This window comes from Pinus tabuliformis, chromosome 1_2 (genome assembly GCF_031772625.1).
Source record: "Pinus tabuliformis cultivar Carrire ecotype Pingquan chromosome 1_2, CPIR1, whole genome shotgun sequence".
Taxonomy (NCBI): Eukaryota; Viridiplantae; Streptophyta; class Pinopsida; order Pinales; family Pinaceae; genus Pinus; species Pinus tabuliformis.
In genome coordinates, this window is record NC_142298.1 from 918,826,298 (window position 1) to 918,845,837 (window position 19,540).

At 40.6% G+C, this 19,540-nt stretch overlaps 1 protein-coding gene across 8 annotated transcripts in view; it reads right to left on the reverse strand.

The window, feature by feature from the left end:
- LOC149208937 (uncharacterized) overlaps window positions 1-19,540 on the reverse strand; it is a 396,364-nt gene that overhangs the window by 326,210 nt on the left and 50,614 nt on the right. For all 8 annotated transcript variants that reach the window (XR_016252813.1, XR_016252814.1, XR_016252812.1 and 5 more), the window contains one exon: window positions 93-361. Coding sequence is in view for 5 of the 8 variants with exons in the window: in XM_089396219.1 (XP_089252345.1) it covers window positions 93-361 (269 nt within the window). In the remaining 3 variants the exon portion in view is untranslated. The remainder of the gene's footprint in view (window positions 1-92; window positions 362-19,540) is intronic.

Genomic DNA, 19,540 nt, shown 5'->3' on the forward strand with positions numbered 1-19,540 from the left:
ACAATGTCAAATAATGTTTAAGGAAACTTATAACATCAGAGATTGGAGATTGAAATCACATTTCTATCTATATTCATCCTAAACAAGCTTACCATTTTCCAGAAGATTGTGCTCCACCAGACACTGCTGTGACATGACACCCTGCAAGTTCAATTACTTCTTTAGAGCCATCCAAGTCTGTCAAAATAAGCTCATGGCCTTTGATTTTGGCATGTTTCTGCACAGGTGAGACTTCAGAGATCTCCTTTAATGAATCTTTCTTAGCCTTTGCTTCCTTCGAACCATTTATTTGCTGAGTATGGAATCCCTTTGTATTTTTGTATGGTTCTGACAAGCATGTTATAGCCACCCATATTGTGCCCTGAAAACCAAGCATTGGCCAGTTTAAGCATTTAAACACAATGTCAACATCAAGATCGACAGATGTCTTAAGAAAAAGTGCATTATATTCATGGCTTTGTGAGCACCACTGATTGGTCAAATCTCTATTCAAGAGCATAGCAGCAAATGAAGCCTAGCCTTAAAAATTTATAACGTAAAAATATGACCCATTGTCTGACATGAGAGTGAAAAGAGGAAAAAAAAATCATGAACTGAAACCATGAGGAAAGTGCAGTTCCATAAATTGTTTGACTGCTTTAACCAATGCCCAAGGCAATCAACTTATCTTTGACAATGAACATAGAAGAAATATGGTAGGAAAAGTAATGAACTCCAAAACTAAATGCATATTATACCATTAATTTGTAAGTAGTGCTACCACAAAATCCAGCATGCCTAGTGCAAAGCCTCATCAGGCAACCTGGATCTTATGGCAACAAAGAGATTAGCCACCACTATCACCTAAGCAGCCTCTCCTGTTGTTTTGTGGTCGGATGTTATCCCCACAAGGGAGGGTTCCCTAGCAAGACTTAGAGGTTAGATGACTAGGTTCCCAAGCCAAATGGCTCTCTAAGAACCTTGCAGATAAATCACCTAGAAATATCTTCGATAAAGGAAGGTTCAAGGGTGATAAGGAGTCTAATGCTCTTATGGAAGAAGGTACCAGGAAAGCATTGCAGTCTAGGATAAGATTTACAAATACTCAATTACTCTTTCCACCAACCCCAATAAACTAAATGAAGGCTGTTATAAGTTAGGGTTTCAATGAAATGCAGATTTTACAGCATGCAAAACCATATAACAGTCAGAGAAAAGCCTATAAAAGATAATCTCAACAATGGCTTGAGGCTACTTGAAGAGGAAAGCAAGGGATAGGTTAGCAAGCAGATTTTAATGGCTGAAAATGCACATAACAGCAGCAACTACATACACATCAGCCTTAAATTTAGTGGTATGATAGATTTTTCCTTTTAAATACTAATGAATGCAATTCCTACCTAAAGGACAATAACATATAGGTGCAAAATTGCTATTTAATATGGATTTAGACCAAACCCTAACCCTAGATACTATGAAATAAAGAAAAGAGAAAATCTAGAGGGATCAACAGAATAAGACTAGCTTTCATTCAGTTGGGCAACAAAGTCAATTAGGGTAAGGTCAAAATAAGAGGACCTTGGATGCAGAAACTATCCACTTCACTTGGAACCCTAGCGACTTTCTTTCATAGGAGATTTAAGGTCAAAAGATGCATGAAACAAGTTCCTTTGATAGATTCTTGAAGATAAATTTTGCATAAACACATAGAAACAATAATTCATAAAAGATGTTGCACTTTTTAATATGGCACAAGATAAACCCTAATTTTAGAAATTACATCCAAAATGGAAGAAGATAGCATTAAACTTACACCATTCAAGCATGAATCACTTTAACAATCCATATGAAAGCCTCTCCATGCAATAAATATCCTCCCCTAGACAGTTCGCACTCTACCTAGCCATTGAGTCCATGAGAGAATAGAAACACTAGTGTGCACTCATTCAAGAGAAGAATTATGAGTTTGTGTGATGATTATCCAAGGAAAATGACTCCCCTCTATTTATATGAGGGCAACCAAGTCATCTTTCCTTAATTTACAATGAGAAAGCCCTAAAATTTTGCTTAAAGCATTCAACAAGACTAATAGGTCACAAGCCAACCTAAAGATAGCTTTACAAAATGATAAATCATAATAAAATGACATGAATTCTCCACACATGTGGAAGAATTAGCTCTTCAATGTGACATCATCCTCCATAAATGATCATCTCCGTCAAGCAAAGTGACAAAGTGGGTCCAAGAGTGCTCCTCACTCAAGGGGACATCATCAAAGTGAATGGATGCATATCCAAGTAACATCTCCTCAACCAAGACATCATCATCAAGAAGGCTTGCATCACCTTCTTAGGGCATGTGTGGGTGATGGGGCAATCCTAAGACGAAGTGTTATCCTCAAATGAGAGTGTGCCACCCTCCCAATGTATCTCAAGTAATCTCCAGCCTCATCTGGGCTCTCGAACAAGGCAATGTTCATCAAGTAGGTATAAAACCAGCATGGGGGCATCCTGGGTATTTTGGGCACATCAACAATCATGGCTTCTTCGCTTAGCGTTTTAGCATCCAGAGGTCAAAACGGGCCATACATCCATGCAAAGGCTCCTCAAGTTCCAATGCTCATCTTTAGAGGGGCAACGTTGGGGCTGCAATATCATGTGTGCTCTCACAATTGGGTTAGATCTTCACTGTACTAAAAAGGTGTCAAGCTATTCCTCAAATGACATCAAATGTACATGTAATGAGCCCCCTAAAACATACCCTCAAGATCAAGTGAGCTTGGACCATATTCATTGCTAGGGGCACAAAAGTACTACACTCAAGCCTTGCCCTCAAATGTCTTTCTAGCTAATTATTTGTAACCAAGTTGCCACACTTGTGTTAGGGGTGATTATGCAATTAGTCATGTTACCCACCAAAATGGGTAACACTATAGGAGAAAACTTTTCTCCTATTCTTCACATCCAGTTGGCCAACCATGCAACCCCTGATAGCCACCACTAGTGGATGACATGTCAATATATATCTGCCACCTGCATTAGCCATATGCATCTCACCCATCAGGCATGAGCACATGGACAAAGGTGGGATTCTGATCAAAAGGTACTTTACTCATTTTGAAATCAGTTGCTTATGCTTGTTTGTATTTTGGCATTTGGTATGGATTACAAGGTGACCTCGAAGAAGGATGGGTTTTGATCATGATCTTGTTCTCTCACCTTAAATGGAGGGTTAATCTTTGTTAAAATTGGCAACTAGGGCCAAACTCCATGTGGGTCATCTTTGTTGATTTGGGGTAGCATCGGATGTGCTCTAACCATGAAATTTGGTGGAGAGGTTGGGGCACATAAGATCTCCAATACCCAAAAAGGGTTTGGGCAGATTCTAAACAGTTTGGGAAATATTAAAATAATTAATATTTTTAATGGAGTCCCTAAGTATAAACTTGGGGAAAATAAAATATTAATGTGAATTAAAATAAAACTGTGTTAGAAGGGTCCAAAAGTCATGGATCAAGCCAGATCTAATCTTAGCCGTTGATTAGGGACTTAAACTTGACTGTTGATATGTCAACGAAAAAAGTATAAGAGGAGGCTTGAGGGTCACTTGGAGGATACACCAGAGTGATCAGTCATTCTATTCTCTAGAGCGGGGTTTGCTAAGAGAGATAGAATTAGTGATCGAGAGTTGCAGCTGAGGGGCATTGAGTACAAAGAGACAAAGAGGCAAAGATAGTGTCGGGAGAGCAGCGCAGTAGCCGAGGAGACTAATGCAGAGCCAGTAGGGGCTCGCGCAGGGCCACGCAGAGGCAGTCGGGAGCTGTGCAGAGCCTCAGAAAGGCCAGCGTCACTGACACAGAGGGCTAGAGGGCTGACGCAGGGCCTCCTAAGGTTCACGCAGACCCATCCGGGGTGACGCAGGGCCAGCGCTAGGTAGAGGGGGGCTAACGCAGTCTAGAGAGAGGCTAACGCTGGGGTTTCTGGGGTAGATTGGTGCTGAGGAGCTGCTGGAAGGATTATCTGGGGTTTCAGCCAGTAGATTCGTCAGAAACTGAGAGGTATTACTGCCAAGGAAATTCTCTATTGAGTAGAGTTTGGCACCCAGATTGTACTCTGATATTGATTAATAAGAAAACCCTCAGATAGCTACACTGGTTTTCCCACATTGGGTTTTTCTGGGGACATTGGTCCAAAAATAATGGTGTCATATGGTGTGATTGTTTCTGTTTCCTTTAGTTGTTGATCTGTAATATGTTGAGCATGCACTAGTGTTTATTTTCAGTATTTACATTGTAAATAACTTGTTAAGTAAAATAACAAGTAGGTAGGAATAAATCAGATAAGGTGCATGGAGGGTTTTTAACTAAGTAAACTTAGAAACTTCAACATGGTATCAGAGCATGATTTCAGATCACAGGAGGACTAAGGACATCAACCGAGTGGAGCAATAGCAGCAGAAAACAGTTGTCCCGAGGTGACAGAAGTTGTTTCTAGCAGAGCAGCAATGAGGAAAGGGTGACACAGTGCCTGCATCATCAAGGGTGAGCCGGGAAGAGGCAGCGCAGAGGCTAAGGAAGATAAAAGGAGCCTCATGCAGAAGCTGAAAGTGCTGACGCAGTTGGCTGAGAAGGTAGGGTTGCTGGTGCTGGGATTGCGTAGAGCCTAGGAGCTCTCACTTTCAGGTTGCTAGGGTTTAGAAGGCTGTGGGAATATTGCAGAGTGGAGTTGGTGAGGTACTGTAGTCAGAACAGTACCTGACAGAGCAAGGCCAAGAGGAGGGAGTTGCTACTAAGGGTTTCTAGCCAAGGAACCCGGATCAGTGGTGTGGTTGCACAAGACGATCAGAGTAGGGGGCATCTTGACAGTGGTAGAAGGATTTCCAGGAGGGAAATCGGGACTCAGAGGGAGTCCAGAAGAGAACTTCCAGACGGGAAGTAGAGACTCGAAGGAGTCGAACAGAGAACTTCCAGGAGGGAAGTAGAAGAGCATCATGGCACTGCACGGAGTAAGAGACCAAGATAGACTGGACGGAGCGTCGAACTTCGCAGTCTGGAAGGCCAGAATCTTATCCGTACTTGACAGAAATCGTGTCAAGAACTTCGCCTTGAAGGTAATAGCTATCCCAGTCGACCCCAATGATAACGACAAGTACAAGGAGGCAATGGCGAGGGCCAAGAGAATCATCCTTGACGGGGTCAAGGATCATGTAGTACCACACATTGCCGAGAAGGAAACGACATATGAGATGTGGGAGGCTCTCAAGAAATTGTATGAGCATACTTCTGTGCAAAGAAGAATGCTACTTGAGAATCAGTTGAGGTCGTATCAGATGAAGAAGGGAGAACTGACTGACACCTTCCTCAGAGGACTAAATGAGATCCAAGATCAGTTGACTGCTATAGAAACCACGCAGTATCAGGAGTTGATAGTGAGGACAGAGCAAGGCCAAGAGGAGGGAGTTGCTACTAAGGGTTTCTAGCCAAGGAACCCGGATCAGTGGTGTGGTTGCACAAGACGATCAGAGTAGGGGGCATCTCGACAGTGGCAGAAGGATTTCCAGGAGGGAAATCGGGACTCAGAGGGAGTCCAGAAGAGAACTTCCAGACGGGAAGTAGAGACTCGAAGGAGTCGAACAGAGAACTTCCAGGAGGGAAGTAGAAGAGCATCATGGCACTACACGGAGTAAGAGACCAGGATAGACTGGACGGAGCGTCGAACTTCGCAGTCTGGAAGGCCAAAATCTTATCCGTACTTGACAGAAATCGTGTCAAGAACTTCGCCTTGAAGGTAATAGCTATCCCAGTCGACCCCAATGATAACGACAAGTACGAGGAGGCAATGGTGAGGGCCAAGAGCATCATCCTTGACGGGGTCAAGGATCATGTAGTACCACACATTGCCGAGAAGGAAACGACATATGAGATGTGGGAGGCTCTCAAGAAATTGTACCAGCATACTTCTGTGCAAAGAAGAATGCTACTTGAGAATCAGTTGAGGTCGTATTAGATGAAGAAGGGAGAACTGATTGACACCTTCCTCAGAGGACTAAATGAGATCCAAGATCAGTTGACTGCTATAGAAACCACGCCGTATCAGGAGTTGATAGTGAGGACAGCCCTGAATGTTGTCTCAGAAGACTGGGAGGTATTTGTCAAGAGTATACTGGGCAGAGGGACTCTCCCACCTTGGGATGAGATGTGGGCGGCTCTTCGCCAGGAAGAGATCAGACAGCAGTCGAAGATGGGTAGCAACAACAAGGGGATCAAAGTCAAGCAAGAGGAGGAAGATGTTGCCCTAGCATCTAAGGGAAAGCAGGAAAAGCGGAAGAAGAAAGATCTCTCCAAGATCAAGTGCTTCCACTGTGGGGAGTTGGGTCATTATGCGACCCAGTGTCCAAGGAAGAAGAGTAAGGGAGAGTCTTCCGAGACTAAGGCAGCGCCAACATGGGTAGAGAAGGAAGTTTTAACAGACGATGACTGTGCCATAAGTGCAAACGCACCACTTCCAAAGAAGTGGGGAGACATTGAGGTGTAGTCAGGCGGACTACAGGGGATGAGGGGCAGGATCCTCGAGGTACCCAGCCTCTTGGATTAGACCTTGCTACGGGAGCCCTGACGAGGAGTAGCAGGACTGGTTGATGTGGATAGAGACCGATGCGGATGGAGCGGCAGAGAGAGCTACAGTGCAGGAGTCCCGAGACAGCGCGAGGCTAGTAGACTACAACAATGCGAGAGGCATAGGAGTGTTGCACCAGTGCAGGATGACACAGAAAGGTGTGCAACGACGCGAGATGCAGGAAGTTGTTGCAGCAACGTAGAGGTCAGAGAGGGAACACTTGTCAATGGCAGAGGGAGCTTCAGCATCAGTGGGTGTCTCTAGCCCAACAAGGAGGTCAGATTGGGAGATCAGTTACTTACTTCTCAGTAACTGAGTTGCAGTGCAGCAGTGGGCAGCATGATGAGAGGAGGTGCAATGCAGATGCAGCAGCACGGATGCAGAGGGAGTTGTCGTACAGATGCAGCGGTGGCAGTGGCAGAACCATGGGCAGCAGTATAGGATGCAGCAGTGCAGAGGATGTTGGGTAGGAAGGCCTAGCATCAGCACAGATACCGATGCCGGATGATCAGAGTGATACTCAGTGAGGAGTATTACTAGAGCACAGTCCTCGCTAAGAGGGAGTGTTGATTTGCGGTAGCATCGGATGTGCTCTAGCCACGAAATTTGGTGGAGAGGTTGGGGCACATAATATCTCCAATACCCAGAAAGGGTTTGGGCAGATTCTAAACAGTTTGGGAGATATTAAAATAATTAATATTTTTAAATGGAGTCCCTAAGTATTAACTTAGGGAAAATAAAATATTAATGTGAATTAATATAAAATTGTGTTAGAAGGGTCCAAAAGTCATGGATCAAGCCAGATCTAATCTTAGTCGTTGATTAGGGACATAAACTCGATCATTGATATGTCAATGAGAAAAGTATAAGAGGAGGCTTGAGGGTCACTTGGAGGATACACCAGAGTGATCAGTGATTCTATTCTCTAAAGGGGGTTTGCTAAGAGAGATAGAATTAGTGATCGGGAGCTGCAGCTGAGGAGCATTGAGTACAGAGAGACAAAGAGGCAAAGATAGTGCTGGGAGAGCAGCGCAGTAGCCGGGGAGAGTGATGCAGAGCCAACCAAGGCTCACGCAGAGGCAGCCGGGAGCTACGCAAAGCCTCAAAAAGCCCAGCGTTGCTGACACAGAAGGCTAGAGAGCTGACGCAGGGCCTCCTAAGGCTGACACAGACCCATCCAGGGTGACGCAGGGCCAGCGCTGGGCAGAGGGGGGTTGACGCATTCCAGAGGGAGGCTGACGCTGGGGTTTCTAGGGCAGATTGGTGCTGAGGAGCTGCCGGAAGGATTATCCGGGGTTTCAGCCAAGAGATTTGTCAGAAACTAAGCGGTATTACTGCCAAGGAAATTCTTTGTTGGGTAGGCCAGTGTCGGCACCTAGATTGTACTTTGATATTGCTTAATAGGAAAACTCTCAGATAGCTACACCGGTTTTCCCACATTGGGTTTTTCCAGGGACATTGGTCCAAAAACAATGGTGTCATATGGTGTGATTGTTTATGTTTCCTTTAGTTGTTGATCTGTAGTATGTTGAGCATGCACTAGTGTTTATTTTCAGTATTTACATTGTAAATAACTTGTTAAGTAAAATAACAAGTAGGTAGGAATAAATCAGATAAAGTGCATGGAGGGTTTTTAACTAAATAAAATTAGAAACTTCAACAATCTTATTTATGGCAGCTGATATTTTTCTTGGATTCCTCTCACAGAGAGGTGTAGGATTGATCTAAAGATCATCCGATTCCGACATGTATTTATGGAGATATGAATTTATTTGTATTATTTGACAATTTGTCAAGGTCGGCCAACAAGCAAATTACCCCAGCTCAATCTCAACGTTGCATTATAAATAGAGGTGGCCTCTAGTCATTTGATACACATCTCTTGTGAATCCTCTCTCCACTCGTTTGGGTTTTAGTGGAAAGAGAGGTCTAGAAGAGAAGCCCTATACATTGTCCTAGAGGGAGTGCCCTAGCCGCAGTCCTAAAGGAGGAGACATAGCCGCAGTCCTAAAGGAGCCCTAGCTGCAGTTAAGCATGCCCTAGCCACAGTCAAGGGAGACATCTATTTGCAGCAAAAAGGAAGTCTAATCAGCAGTGAAGTGCAAGCCCTAAACGTTGTCAAGAAAAGGTCCTAAACGCTGTCAAAAGGGAGAGCCCTAATCTCAGTTAAAAAGAGATTTGGCCGCAGTTAAAAGAACCCTAATCCGCAACAACAAAAGGAGGCTCAGCCACAACAAAGAGAGGCCTTTATCTGCAATCAAGGAGAAGCCTAAAGCCGCTGTCAAGGGAAGCCTAAAGCCGCAGTCAAAGAAGGCCTAAAGCAGCAGACAAAAAGGCCCTAGCCGCAGTCAAAAGGTGACCCTAGCCACTGTAAGAAGGAGCCATAAGACAGCAGAGAAAAGCCCTAGAAGCAGCGTGTTTTGCTCTAGGTATAGCATGTGGAAGAGAAGTTGTTTTGAGTGTTGTTCTTAGAGGGAGAAAGGCCAAAGTTTGAAGCCTTGGTTCATAGCAAGAAGAGGTGTGCAGCGTGGGTGAAATGGGGTTGTTATAAAGCTATTCCAGGAAGACTGGAGGGCTAAAGAGGAGGTTGTGTATCTTGCTAAAAGGCAAAGGATAGAGGGAGTTGTTTGAGAGCTCATAAAGAATGGAATAGTCCTTTAGACAGGTTGCCTCAAACTTGTCCTAAGGCTGTATAATGCTATTGTAATAAGAGATGGACAAAGCCATTGTCAAGGGTTAGAAGTATTGCATTGAGGATTAGTCAACTAGAAAAGGGGCAGAGTGGTGGTGTAATCACCTTGAAGAACCAGTTGAAGAATGAGGATTGATAAGTATGCCTCGCCTGTATTCAGAACTACAGTCCTTAGTTCCAAAATTGCAATTTCATTGTATCATCTTCATGGTGAAGATCTTTGATCTCCTATTTGGCAAGTCAAGTATTGACTTCAAATCATTGTACTCTATCTCTTTCTCTTTGCTGAACTATTGAAGACTAAAGAAGATTTGATCAAGGGTTTCCCCACATTAGGGTTTGTCCCTGGCTGGTGCCACATCTTGTGTCCTCTTGTCTTGGCATGTCTTCTATTGTTTATGTTTATGTTCTATTTGCACTTTACTATCATGCTGATGTGATCAATAATCTGAATATTGTCATTGGGCTAATATGAAAAATTGAAGTAAGTTGCTCTAAGCATAGAACATACCAAAATTTAACATGGTATCAGAGCTGAGGTGAAGACAAAGCCCAAGCAAGAGTGAAAGATCAATCACCGAAGACAGTTGGAAAGATCAAAAGGCTCAATGGGTTCCTCATCCCACTTCCCAGCTGAAGATAAGCTCCATGAAAAGTCTGACTATCACGGATGGAAGATGTCTCTTGATCTAACATTGGAAGAACAAGAAGTATTGGATTATGTGAAGGGTAAAATTCCTGAACCTCCATCAAATGCACCAACTGTTACAAAGAACAAATGCACCAGGGGTGAAGTCAAAGCAACGAAGATTATCAGAGATTCCATTGACAAGCGACTGGTGGCCTACATCTCCAATCTAAACACCTCCAAGGAGATCTATGACAGATTGGTAAGCATATTCAAGGTTAGTGATGCAAATCAAATTGTGTTCCTCAAAAATAAGTTGAAGGATATTAGGAAAGGCAAGGACGAGGATATTCAATCCTACTTCTTAAATATCACCGAGATCAAGAATGATCTTCTATCGATTGGAGAAATCATATCTGACAGGGAACTTACTATCACTACTCTTAGAGGGCTCCCACCTAAGTAGTATATATTTAGAACCACTATTCTCAATAATGATTGAATTCCAGGACTTGAAGAATTGATGTCGAGATGCATTCAAGAAGAAACCAAGATGGTGGAGCAAGAAATGCTTTCTAATAGAGGCAACCCTACTGCTTTCTCCGCTCATGCAAGAGTTGAAATAATGCAGGGTCTAAAGGTCATTTCAATGGAAAGCCCGGATCTAAGGGTGGAAGGAAAGGCAGATGCTTTGCTTGCAATAAGTTTGGCGACTATGCAAGGGAGTGTCCAAATAGAAGGGACACATCACATGATGATGATCACAATCATTCCAGGGGCAACTTCAATAACAATGATCAAAGGAATGACAGGTATAATGGCAAAGGAAAAAGGAATGTGGGACATCAAGGAAATGGTCGACCCTCTAAGAAAGTAAGGAACTCTAGGTATGAAGAATCAAATGTTGTTTCTGATAAGCAAAAGGAGTATTATCTTATATCGGCCCTCTCCACTTCCTCTCCTCCGGACACTTTGGGAAATTAGCTTATTGATAGTGGTGCTTCAAGTCACTCCACCAGATACAAGGAATCTCTCTCTAATCTGATAGAGAAGGATACAAACTTGGAGATTATTCTTGGAGACAATGCCACCTATCCCGTAAAGGGTGTAGAGAATGTTACCCTTCAATTGAATCAGGGTAACACGATGGCGAAAAGGTATTAGATGAAACTCATGATGAGAACAAAAGAAATGTTAATCATGATTTCATAGACCCGAATATTGGATTGAAGACCCACCATATTCCAAAGATCGATATGAGGAAGCTTGATGGCAAAGATCCAGTAACATGGATACTACAAATGGAGCAATATTTTGATCTCCATAATGTGCAACACACATAAAAGGTACGCATTGCAATTTTATATTTAGAACCCAACCAGTTTGTATGGTATCAATGGCTTTGTTTTCGTAAACAACTTGTTACTTGGTCAATTTTTATGAAGGAAATGATAGTACATTATGAGGATACAAAGAGTAACACCTTCTTTAGCCAATTGATAAATCTCAAACAAAAGGGTTCAATGGAAATGCACATTGAAGACTTCCAAAAATTGAATATAAGGGTAAATGATATTCTAGAGGAGCATAGGATTGATGTCTTTATAGGGACTTTAAAGGATAACATCCAACATAAGGTTTGCCTTTAGGAACATGATTCATTGGAAATGGCATTCAGGTTGGCAAGAAAAATTGAAAGCAAAATTATGGCAACAAGGAAGCCTACCACTCACAACTATAAAGGTGGAAATGTTGTTGCCCCTAGCCTTACACAACCTGCAAGGTTGACACCACAACAATTGGAGGAAAAAATAGCAAAAGGGATTTGTTATAGTTGTGATATAAAATACACTAAAGGTCATAAGTGTGATGAGAAGAAATTATTTTACATAGATTGTGAAGAGGAGAAAGAAAAGGAACAAGAAATATCAAAAGAAAAGGATATACACCACAAACCAACCCTAGAGAAAAAAGAAATCATCCGACCATAATGCATTAGCAGGAATTACCACTCCTCAAACTCTTAAGATAGAAGGATATATCAAGAATAAAAAGGTAATAGTGTTGATTGATTCAGGTAGTACCCATAATTTTATTATTTGTAAGATAGCCAAGGAATTGAACTGCTTTCTATATCCAACACTAGAGTGTCAAGTGATGGTTGCAAATGGAGGAACGATAAATTGCTCTGGAAAGTGTCATAATATCAAGCAAACCTTGGGGGAATATGTATTGAATAGCCCAATGCTCTCCATTCCAATGGGTGGTGTTGATGTTGTACTAGGAGTCCAATAGTTACAATCTTTGGGTATGATAGCTTTTAATTTTCAAGAACTTTTCTTGATTTTTTTTTGGGAAGGAAAGGAAGTTGAATTAAAGGGTATCGCATGGAAACCAGGAAAGATGATTAGCTCTAATGGCATGACAAAGCTTCTAAAGAAAGAACAACGAGGCATAATTGCACAATTATGCTCACTAGAGGTTCAAACATCGAAATCATCTATTTCTCGAGATTTCCAAAATGTCTTGGACAATCATTCCAAGATGTTTGAGACTCCCAAAGACCTCCCACCTATTCGTGATCATGATCATGCTATTCATTTGATTCCAGGAAGTGTTCCTCCAGATATCCATATGCCCAAAAGAGTGAAATTGAACATATGGTTGTAGAAATGGTAGAGGCAGTTATAATTCAACCAAGTCAAAGTTCTTTTTCGGCTCCAGTAGTATTGGTTCACAAGAAGGATGGATCTTGACGTATGTGTCCAGATTCTAGGGAGCTCAACAAACTCAATATTAAAGATAAATTTCCCGTTCTTGTCATTGATGAATTATTGCATAAATTACATGGAGCAATTTACTTCACCAAGTTGGATCTTTGTTCAAGATATCATCAAATTAGAATGAAGACTGAAAACATCGTTTAGAACTCATGAGGGTCATTATGAATTTTTGGTCATGCCTTTTGGCCTTACCAATGCACCTTCTACATTTCAAGGTTTGATGAATTCCATTTTCAAACCCTTCCTTAGAAAATTTGTGTTAATATTTTTTTATGATATACTAATCTACAGCAAGTCTTGGAAGGATCATGTTCAACTTGTTGACAAGGTGCTCAAACTATCGGAGGAGAAACAATTATATGAAAAAACCTCCAAATGTTTCTTTGGAGTATAGAAGGTAGAATATCTAGTTCATATTGTATCTCATGAGAGTGTTAAGGTAGACCCTAACAAAATTAAAGTCATTAAGGAATGGAAAATCCCCACAATCGTAAAGCATCTGCTAGAATTGCTCGGGTTGACAGGGTATTATTGCAAGTTTGTTAAGGATTATGGAGAATAGCAGCACCTCTAACAACATTATTGAAGAAAAATGCATCTTCTTGGACTCCAAAAGCAACTAAGGCCTTTCAACATCTTAAAGAAGCAATGTGCCAAGCACTGGTCTTAGCTACGTCAGACTTCACAAAAACCTTTATTGTGGAATGTGATGCCTTGGGAAATGGAATTGGTGTTGTTTTAATGCAAGAAGGAAGACTCATTGCTTTTGAAAGTCGTCCAATCAAAAAAAGTATTTACACAAACCTATTTATGAGAAGGAAATGTTGGCAATACTACATGCACTAAAGCAATGGCGAACTTACCTAACGGGAAGACACTTCAAGGTAAAAACAAATCATGATAGTCTTAAATACTTTTTGGAACAAAGATTATTTTCAGAAGAGTAGCAAAAATGGGTCACAAAAATGTTGGGTTGTTACTTTGAAATCATCTACAAAATAGGGAAGCAAAATGTTGCTGCAGATGCACTCTCAATAAAGGACGAGGATGTGAAAGCATTGCTTTGTGTCATTTCTATTATCCAACCAGATTGGATAACCGAAGCAAGAGATGAATGGAAGAATAACGAAGAAGTGTGGACAATCATTCAAAAGTCACAACAAAATCCCAGTAAATGTGATACATTTAGATGGAAAAATGATTCATTATGGTACAAAGATCGCTTATATCTTTGTAAGAATTCCCAACTCAAACAAAATATTCTTTTGGAATTGCACATTTCTCCCTTAGGAGGGCACTTGGGATTTTTAAAAACTTACCACAGGGTCAAAAAGGAATTTCTTTGGGATGGCCTTAAATTTGACATTCAAAAGTTTGTGGCAGATTGTTTGGTTGCCAACAAAATAAAGTTGAGACAATTAAGACCTCGAGTCTGTTACAACCTTTATTCATTCCAAGTCAAATTTGGGAGGAGGTTTCAATGGATTTTATCACAGGTTTACCCAAGTGCGTAGGAAAGAGTGTCATCATGGTGGTAGATGATAGACTTACCAAGTATACACACTTTTGTGCATTATCTCATCCATTTAAAGCTAGTACAATTGCTACTGCATTTATGGAAACAATTCAAAATCTACACGGAAACCCAAAGATTATTGTAAGCGACGGAGATCCCATTTTCACAAAAAAAAATTGGACGGAATTATTTTCTTGCCTGGTTACTCAATTAGTTCATAGTTCATCTTATCATCCTCAATCTAATGGGCAAACTGAGATAGTGAACAAATGTTTGGAACGATATATTCATTGCTTTGTATCTGATAAACAAACATAATGGGTCGAGTGGTTACCTCTGGCTAAATGGTGGTATAACACTTCTTTCCATACTGTAGCAAAAATGACCCCATTTATGGCACTTTATGGATATCATCCACCGTCGATCACATCATCTTTAAGAGAAAATTCTAAGGTTCAAGCAGTGGAAGATCACATCAGGCATCAACAACAAGTTCTCCAACCCTTAAAGGATAACCTCACTTTGGCACAAAATCAAATGAAACAACAGGCAAATCAGCATCGTAGCAAAAGAAGTTTCGATGTAGGTGACTGGATATTTTTACGGCTACAACCATACAAACAAATGTCTTTCAAGCAAGCTAAGAGGGATACTAAATTATCACCAAAGTACTATGGTCCTTACAAGGTGTTGCAAACGATTGGTACTATGGCATACAAATTGGAGCTTCTTGCATCTTCCCGAACGCACCTAGTTTTCTGTGTTTCATGCTTAAAGACAGTTATAGGTGACAAGCTCCCAATTAAAACAATATTGTCAGAACTTGACGAGGAAGGAAAAATCATATTGGAACCTGAAGTAGTCACAGAAACAAAAACTCGACAACTACGAAATCGATCAATTTCAGAGTATATCATCAAGTGGAAGAACTTACCTGCTGAAGATTCCACATGAGAGGATGATAATTTTATACAGAAGCATCCATAACTACTCAAGCATCGAGTACAACACTTGTTTGAAGGAGAGGGGCATGTTAGGTCCCTATAATACTAGTGTAGCCCCTTATTGTTATTGTTAGTGTAGCCCCCTTATTGTTATTGTTGTGCCCATGTAGCTCCATATTGTTATTATTGTGACCCATAGAAGCCCGCTATTGTTATCGTTGTGACCTTACATTATTATTGTTATGTAGGCTCTAATTATATTGTGACCCCTTAGACTCCTATATATAGAAAGGAAGCCTTGTCATTTGAATCATCTAAGAATTGTTCATTTATGTAATGTAAAAGAGGTTTCCCCCTCGAAGAGGATAATTTTTAAGTCGTTGATCTATCTATTTTGAGTTGTTTGCATAATAGTCCCCCGGATTGTACAAGCACCGCGACAACCGCTCAGGGCAGGGATTGTCACTCTGATCCTCGCCCACTCTGTTCTAGATATCTCCCAACAACGGCCTATGGGGGCTGGTCCCAATGGAAATGAGGTGAAGGAAAACAAGTCGGGAACCAACTTGTTTGGGAGACACAGATGAGTGGCCTACCTACTTGGTAAAATTTGCAAGATTAATGATTAGATTAGATTTTCAGTATGAGACCAATGCCTTATGAAGTCACAATTCTTGATTGTTATAAATTGAAACCAAGTAACTAGATGGACACCCACTGCTTAATATGATAGACTATCCTATATGATATGCAATTCCTAAGAGCTAGGTGTGATGCAAGGATGTTGGTTATTTTTAGCTTAAATGCCTAGTCTAAGTTGAACCTCTCCCTTAACTGTTTTGAGAAACAGTCTTCAGAGTAGGTTGTGAAATGGAAGCCAACAGGAAGCAGGCAGTGGCTTGATTAACGATACCTCCCCCTGTGTTCCACCCACCCAGTGCCTCCAGCGCTACAGAGACTGTGGCTCTAACAACTGCAAGGTCACTGTGTTAACCACTAAGAAGAGTTGAATCCCTCAAGCTAATTGGAAAAGGGTTGCCCTAGGCATCTATCAACCAAGCTTATTCTTGGATGTAAATTATTAATGCAAACTAAATCCTAGAATGTTTATGCAAGATGGATTGAGTGAAGTCTTCTTGAGTTAAGATTGTTTATGTTATTTAAGTACTTAGTGTGAATTATCTTATAGTTAGAGTACTTAACAATGATTAGATAACAATCTTAAGACAAGACAGATATGTAAAGATATAAGTGTTGATATTCAACAATATTTCACAAGAAAATGCCAAACAACCAATGTTGAGATGCTTACTTAGAATGATAATCAATAAAACTTAATATGCCAAGTGATTACAATAAACAACCAAGATATTAAAGCCTCTTTAGATTATGATTTTTAACTTACTTGGAGCAATTATCCAATTATTTCTTAAAAATGCTTCAATTAGACGTTAAACACAATGATGTCAATTAGATCTCAGTGCTACAACAACTTAGATCATCAATGAGATTAGAGAGTCTTGATTGTGTTAAGTGTCAAGTTAACAAATATTAGATTCTAAAATCAACAAGAACACTTTAGCAATTATTAGTTCCAGGACAATGGTAAGAAAATCACTTTAAAGCATGAAATTTGTCAAAACTTATGAGGTAGAAAATTTTCAATGCTTAGCCAATGTAGATTTGTAATTTTCAGACTTCTTAAGATGCTATATGTGACTGTTAGGACAACATTAAGAAATTTATAACAACAGCAACGAAAACACCTCAGATCCAATAAATATCAAGCCAATAGTGACTAGCAATGATTAGTAAATTGCCCAATAACTTGCCAAAGTGAAATGTGAATTTTAAACCACTTTAAGATGCAGTATTCAGTGCTAGATCAGATCTGATATATCTTATAACAGCAGTAAACAAATAATTATATCAGCAAGTTAATGATGCTAAAAAAAATGCCTTAAATGCCCAAAAATAGGAAAAATTCACAAAAAAAATAAAAAAAAAAATCAATTTTTGAGCCCTCTTTAGATGTGTGATTCAGAAAATTGCAAACTTGATTTAGTAATTTACGCAATAAATTCCAGCAAGCAAATTTCTAGATCTAAGTCGCTAGATCTATGATGCCCAAGTGGCCAAAATTTACGAAAATTTACAATTTGCAATTTTAAGTTATTTTGACCAATTCAAATGTGATTTTAGGCCTATTATAACACTGTTATTACTGCTGTAATAAAACAGAGGCAATATGAGGGTTTAGGGATCAAACCCTATGCCCAAAGCCTTGAAGATCAACTTGCCCAAGTAGCCCAAAATTTCTCCAATAATCTTGTAACTGAAAACACAAGTTTTTGAGCAAATTTCTCCTGCAAAACCACCAAGGAATCAGTCTTGAAAATTTCAGAGACGGGTCTAGGGAAGAAAAGGCCAAGGAGGGCCAACGCTAGGCCTAAAAGGACTAGCATTGAGGAAGAGGAGGCTAGGAAGGAAAATTAAGGCTTGAAGGAGGCAGAGGAATAAAAGGAAAGGCAAGGTTGGAGGAGGAAGGCCCTTGAAGGCTAGACGTTGGGGTTTTTGAGGCAATTTAGGACTTGAAAAGCCCACGACCAACCCAAGGGGCAGCTGTTTGGGGCAAAGAAGGGAGGTCGAGGCCTCTAAGGCATACGGACTGCCCTAAAAGGCTAAAAAATGAGGACGTTGGGCCTTTTTATGATGACGCGGGAAGGAGAGAGGGCAACTATAGCCCTAGGTGGGCTGGATCCAAGTCTGGGATGCCTAAAAATTGAAACCATTACTTCAAAACAGAGAAAAGAAAAAAACGATCTAAATTTTGTTGCAAATTTCTCAATCACTAACCCTGCAAAAAAATTCTAGAGATTAGATCTTACCCTCAAGGGCCTAGATCTAGCTCTACTTCAGCCTCTTTGCTTGATTTCAATAGATCGCACTAGCAAAAATGAAAATAAAACACCCAAACACCAAATATATACAAAATCTTAAAATCCCAAAACCCCAATTAGCAAAAATAATTTACAAATTAATTTACAAAATTAGTTTACAAATAAACAAGGGTTTTAAAAAAATTAATTTTGTGGCTATTTTTTTTTATAAATGGCTTAAAAAACGCTTTAGAAACCCCATGCACACTATAGGCTTAGCAAAGATTTATTCCACCACATAAATATTCAGGATCCAAGGAAAGTTGATCCCTGCCCAAGTTTGTGAGCTTGGAGACCAAAGACTGAAGTACCTGCAAACATTATGATTTTATCTCAAGACAATCATATATTAGCACAACATAGGAAAGCCCATAGTCAGTACATACCACAAATCAATGAACATGGACACCTCAAGTTGCACCCCAAAATCTTTATTATGATAGAAAAATAGTTCCCAGCGGGACAATAGTTTACACAAATGCTTCAACAACAATTTCTTAGCCAGAAATCAGATGGCTAGAGACTCAAATGACACTCTAATTTATAGATAAACCCTCCAAGTGAAAAATAACGACTAGTTTCCTTAATCCTTATCAAAATAATCTTGGTCGTTGAATTTTTATTTTTGAGAAATTTTAGAATTTATCATTTAATTCCATTTTAATTAGCTCAAAATTAATTATTTTGAGCTAATTTCCTCAAAAATTTGACTTTGACTCGACCTCCTCCTCTTTCTTGATTCAACCTCCCTTGCCACTACTCCCCGCCTTGGTCATCCTCCTGATCTCTTGCTGGTGAAGAGCTGCCCACATCTCCTCCCAATCGGAAAGAGTAGCCCTGCCCAAAATACTTTGGACAAATGTCTCCCATTCCTTGGAGACTGCATTCAAGGAAGTCCAAACCATAAATTCTGGATCCAATGTAGACCCCACAGAAGTAAGTTGGTCGCGAATCTCCTGCAACCTGAGAAGGAATGGATCTATCTGCTCTCCCTTCTGCATCTGATATGACCACAGTTGATTCTCCAATAGCATCTTCTACTGCACGGAAGAGCCCTGGTATAAGGTGGTCAAGGTGTCCCACATCTCCTTTGCTGTGTTCTTCTCAGTAATATGTGGTATGACATGATCTTTGACCCCGTCTAGGATCATGCACTTTGCCCTTGCCATTGCATCCTCATACTTCTCATTCTCAGCTGGGTCAATTGGGATAGCCACGGTTTTCAAGGCAAAGTCCTTGATGCGATGTCGATCCAGGACTGTCAGGATCCTGACCTTCCAGATGACAAAGTTGGAAGCCCCGTCCAACCTGTCCTAATCCCTTAATCTATCACTGCCATTTCAGCTCCTCTTATGGACTCCCTCTGAGTCTCGACTTCCCTCCTGGAAATCTCCCTCTAAGTCCTGATTTCCCTTCTAGAAATCCTCTGGCCAATTGTCGAATCG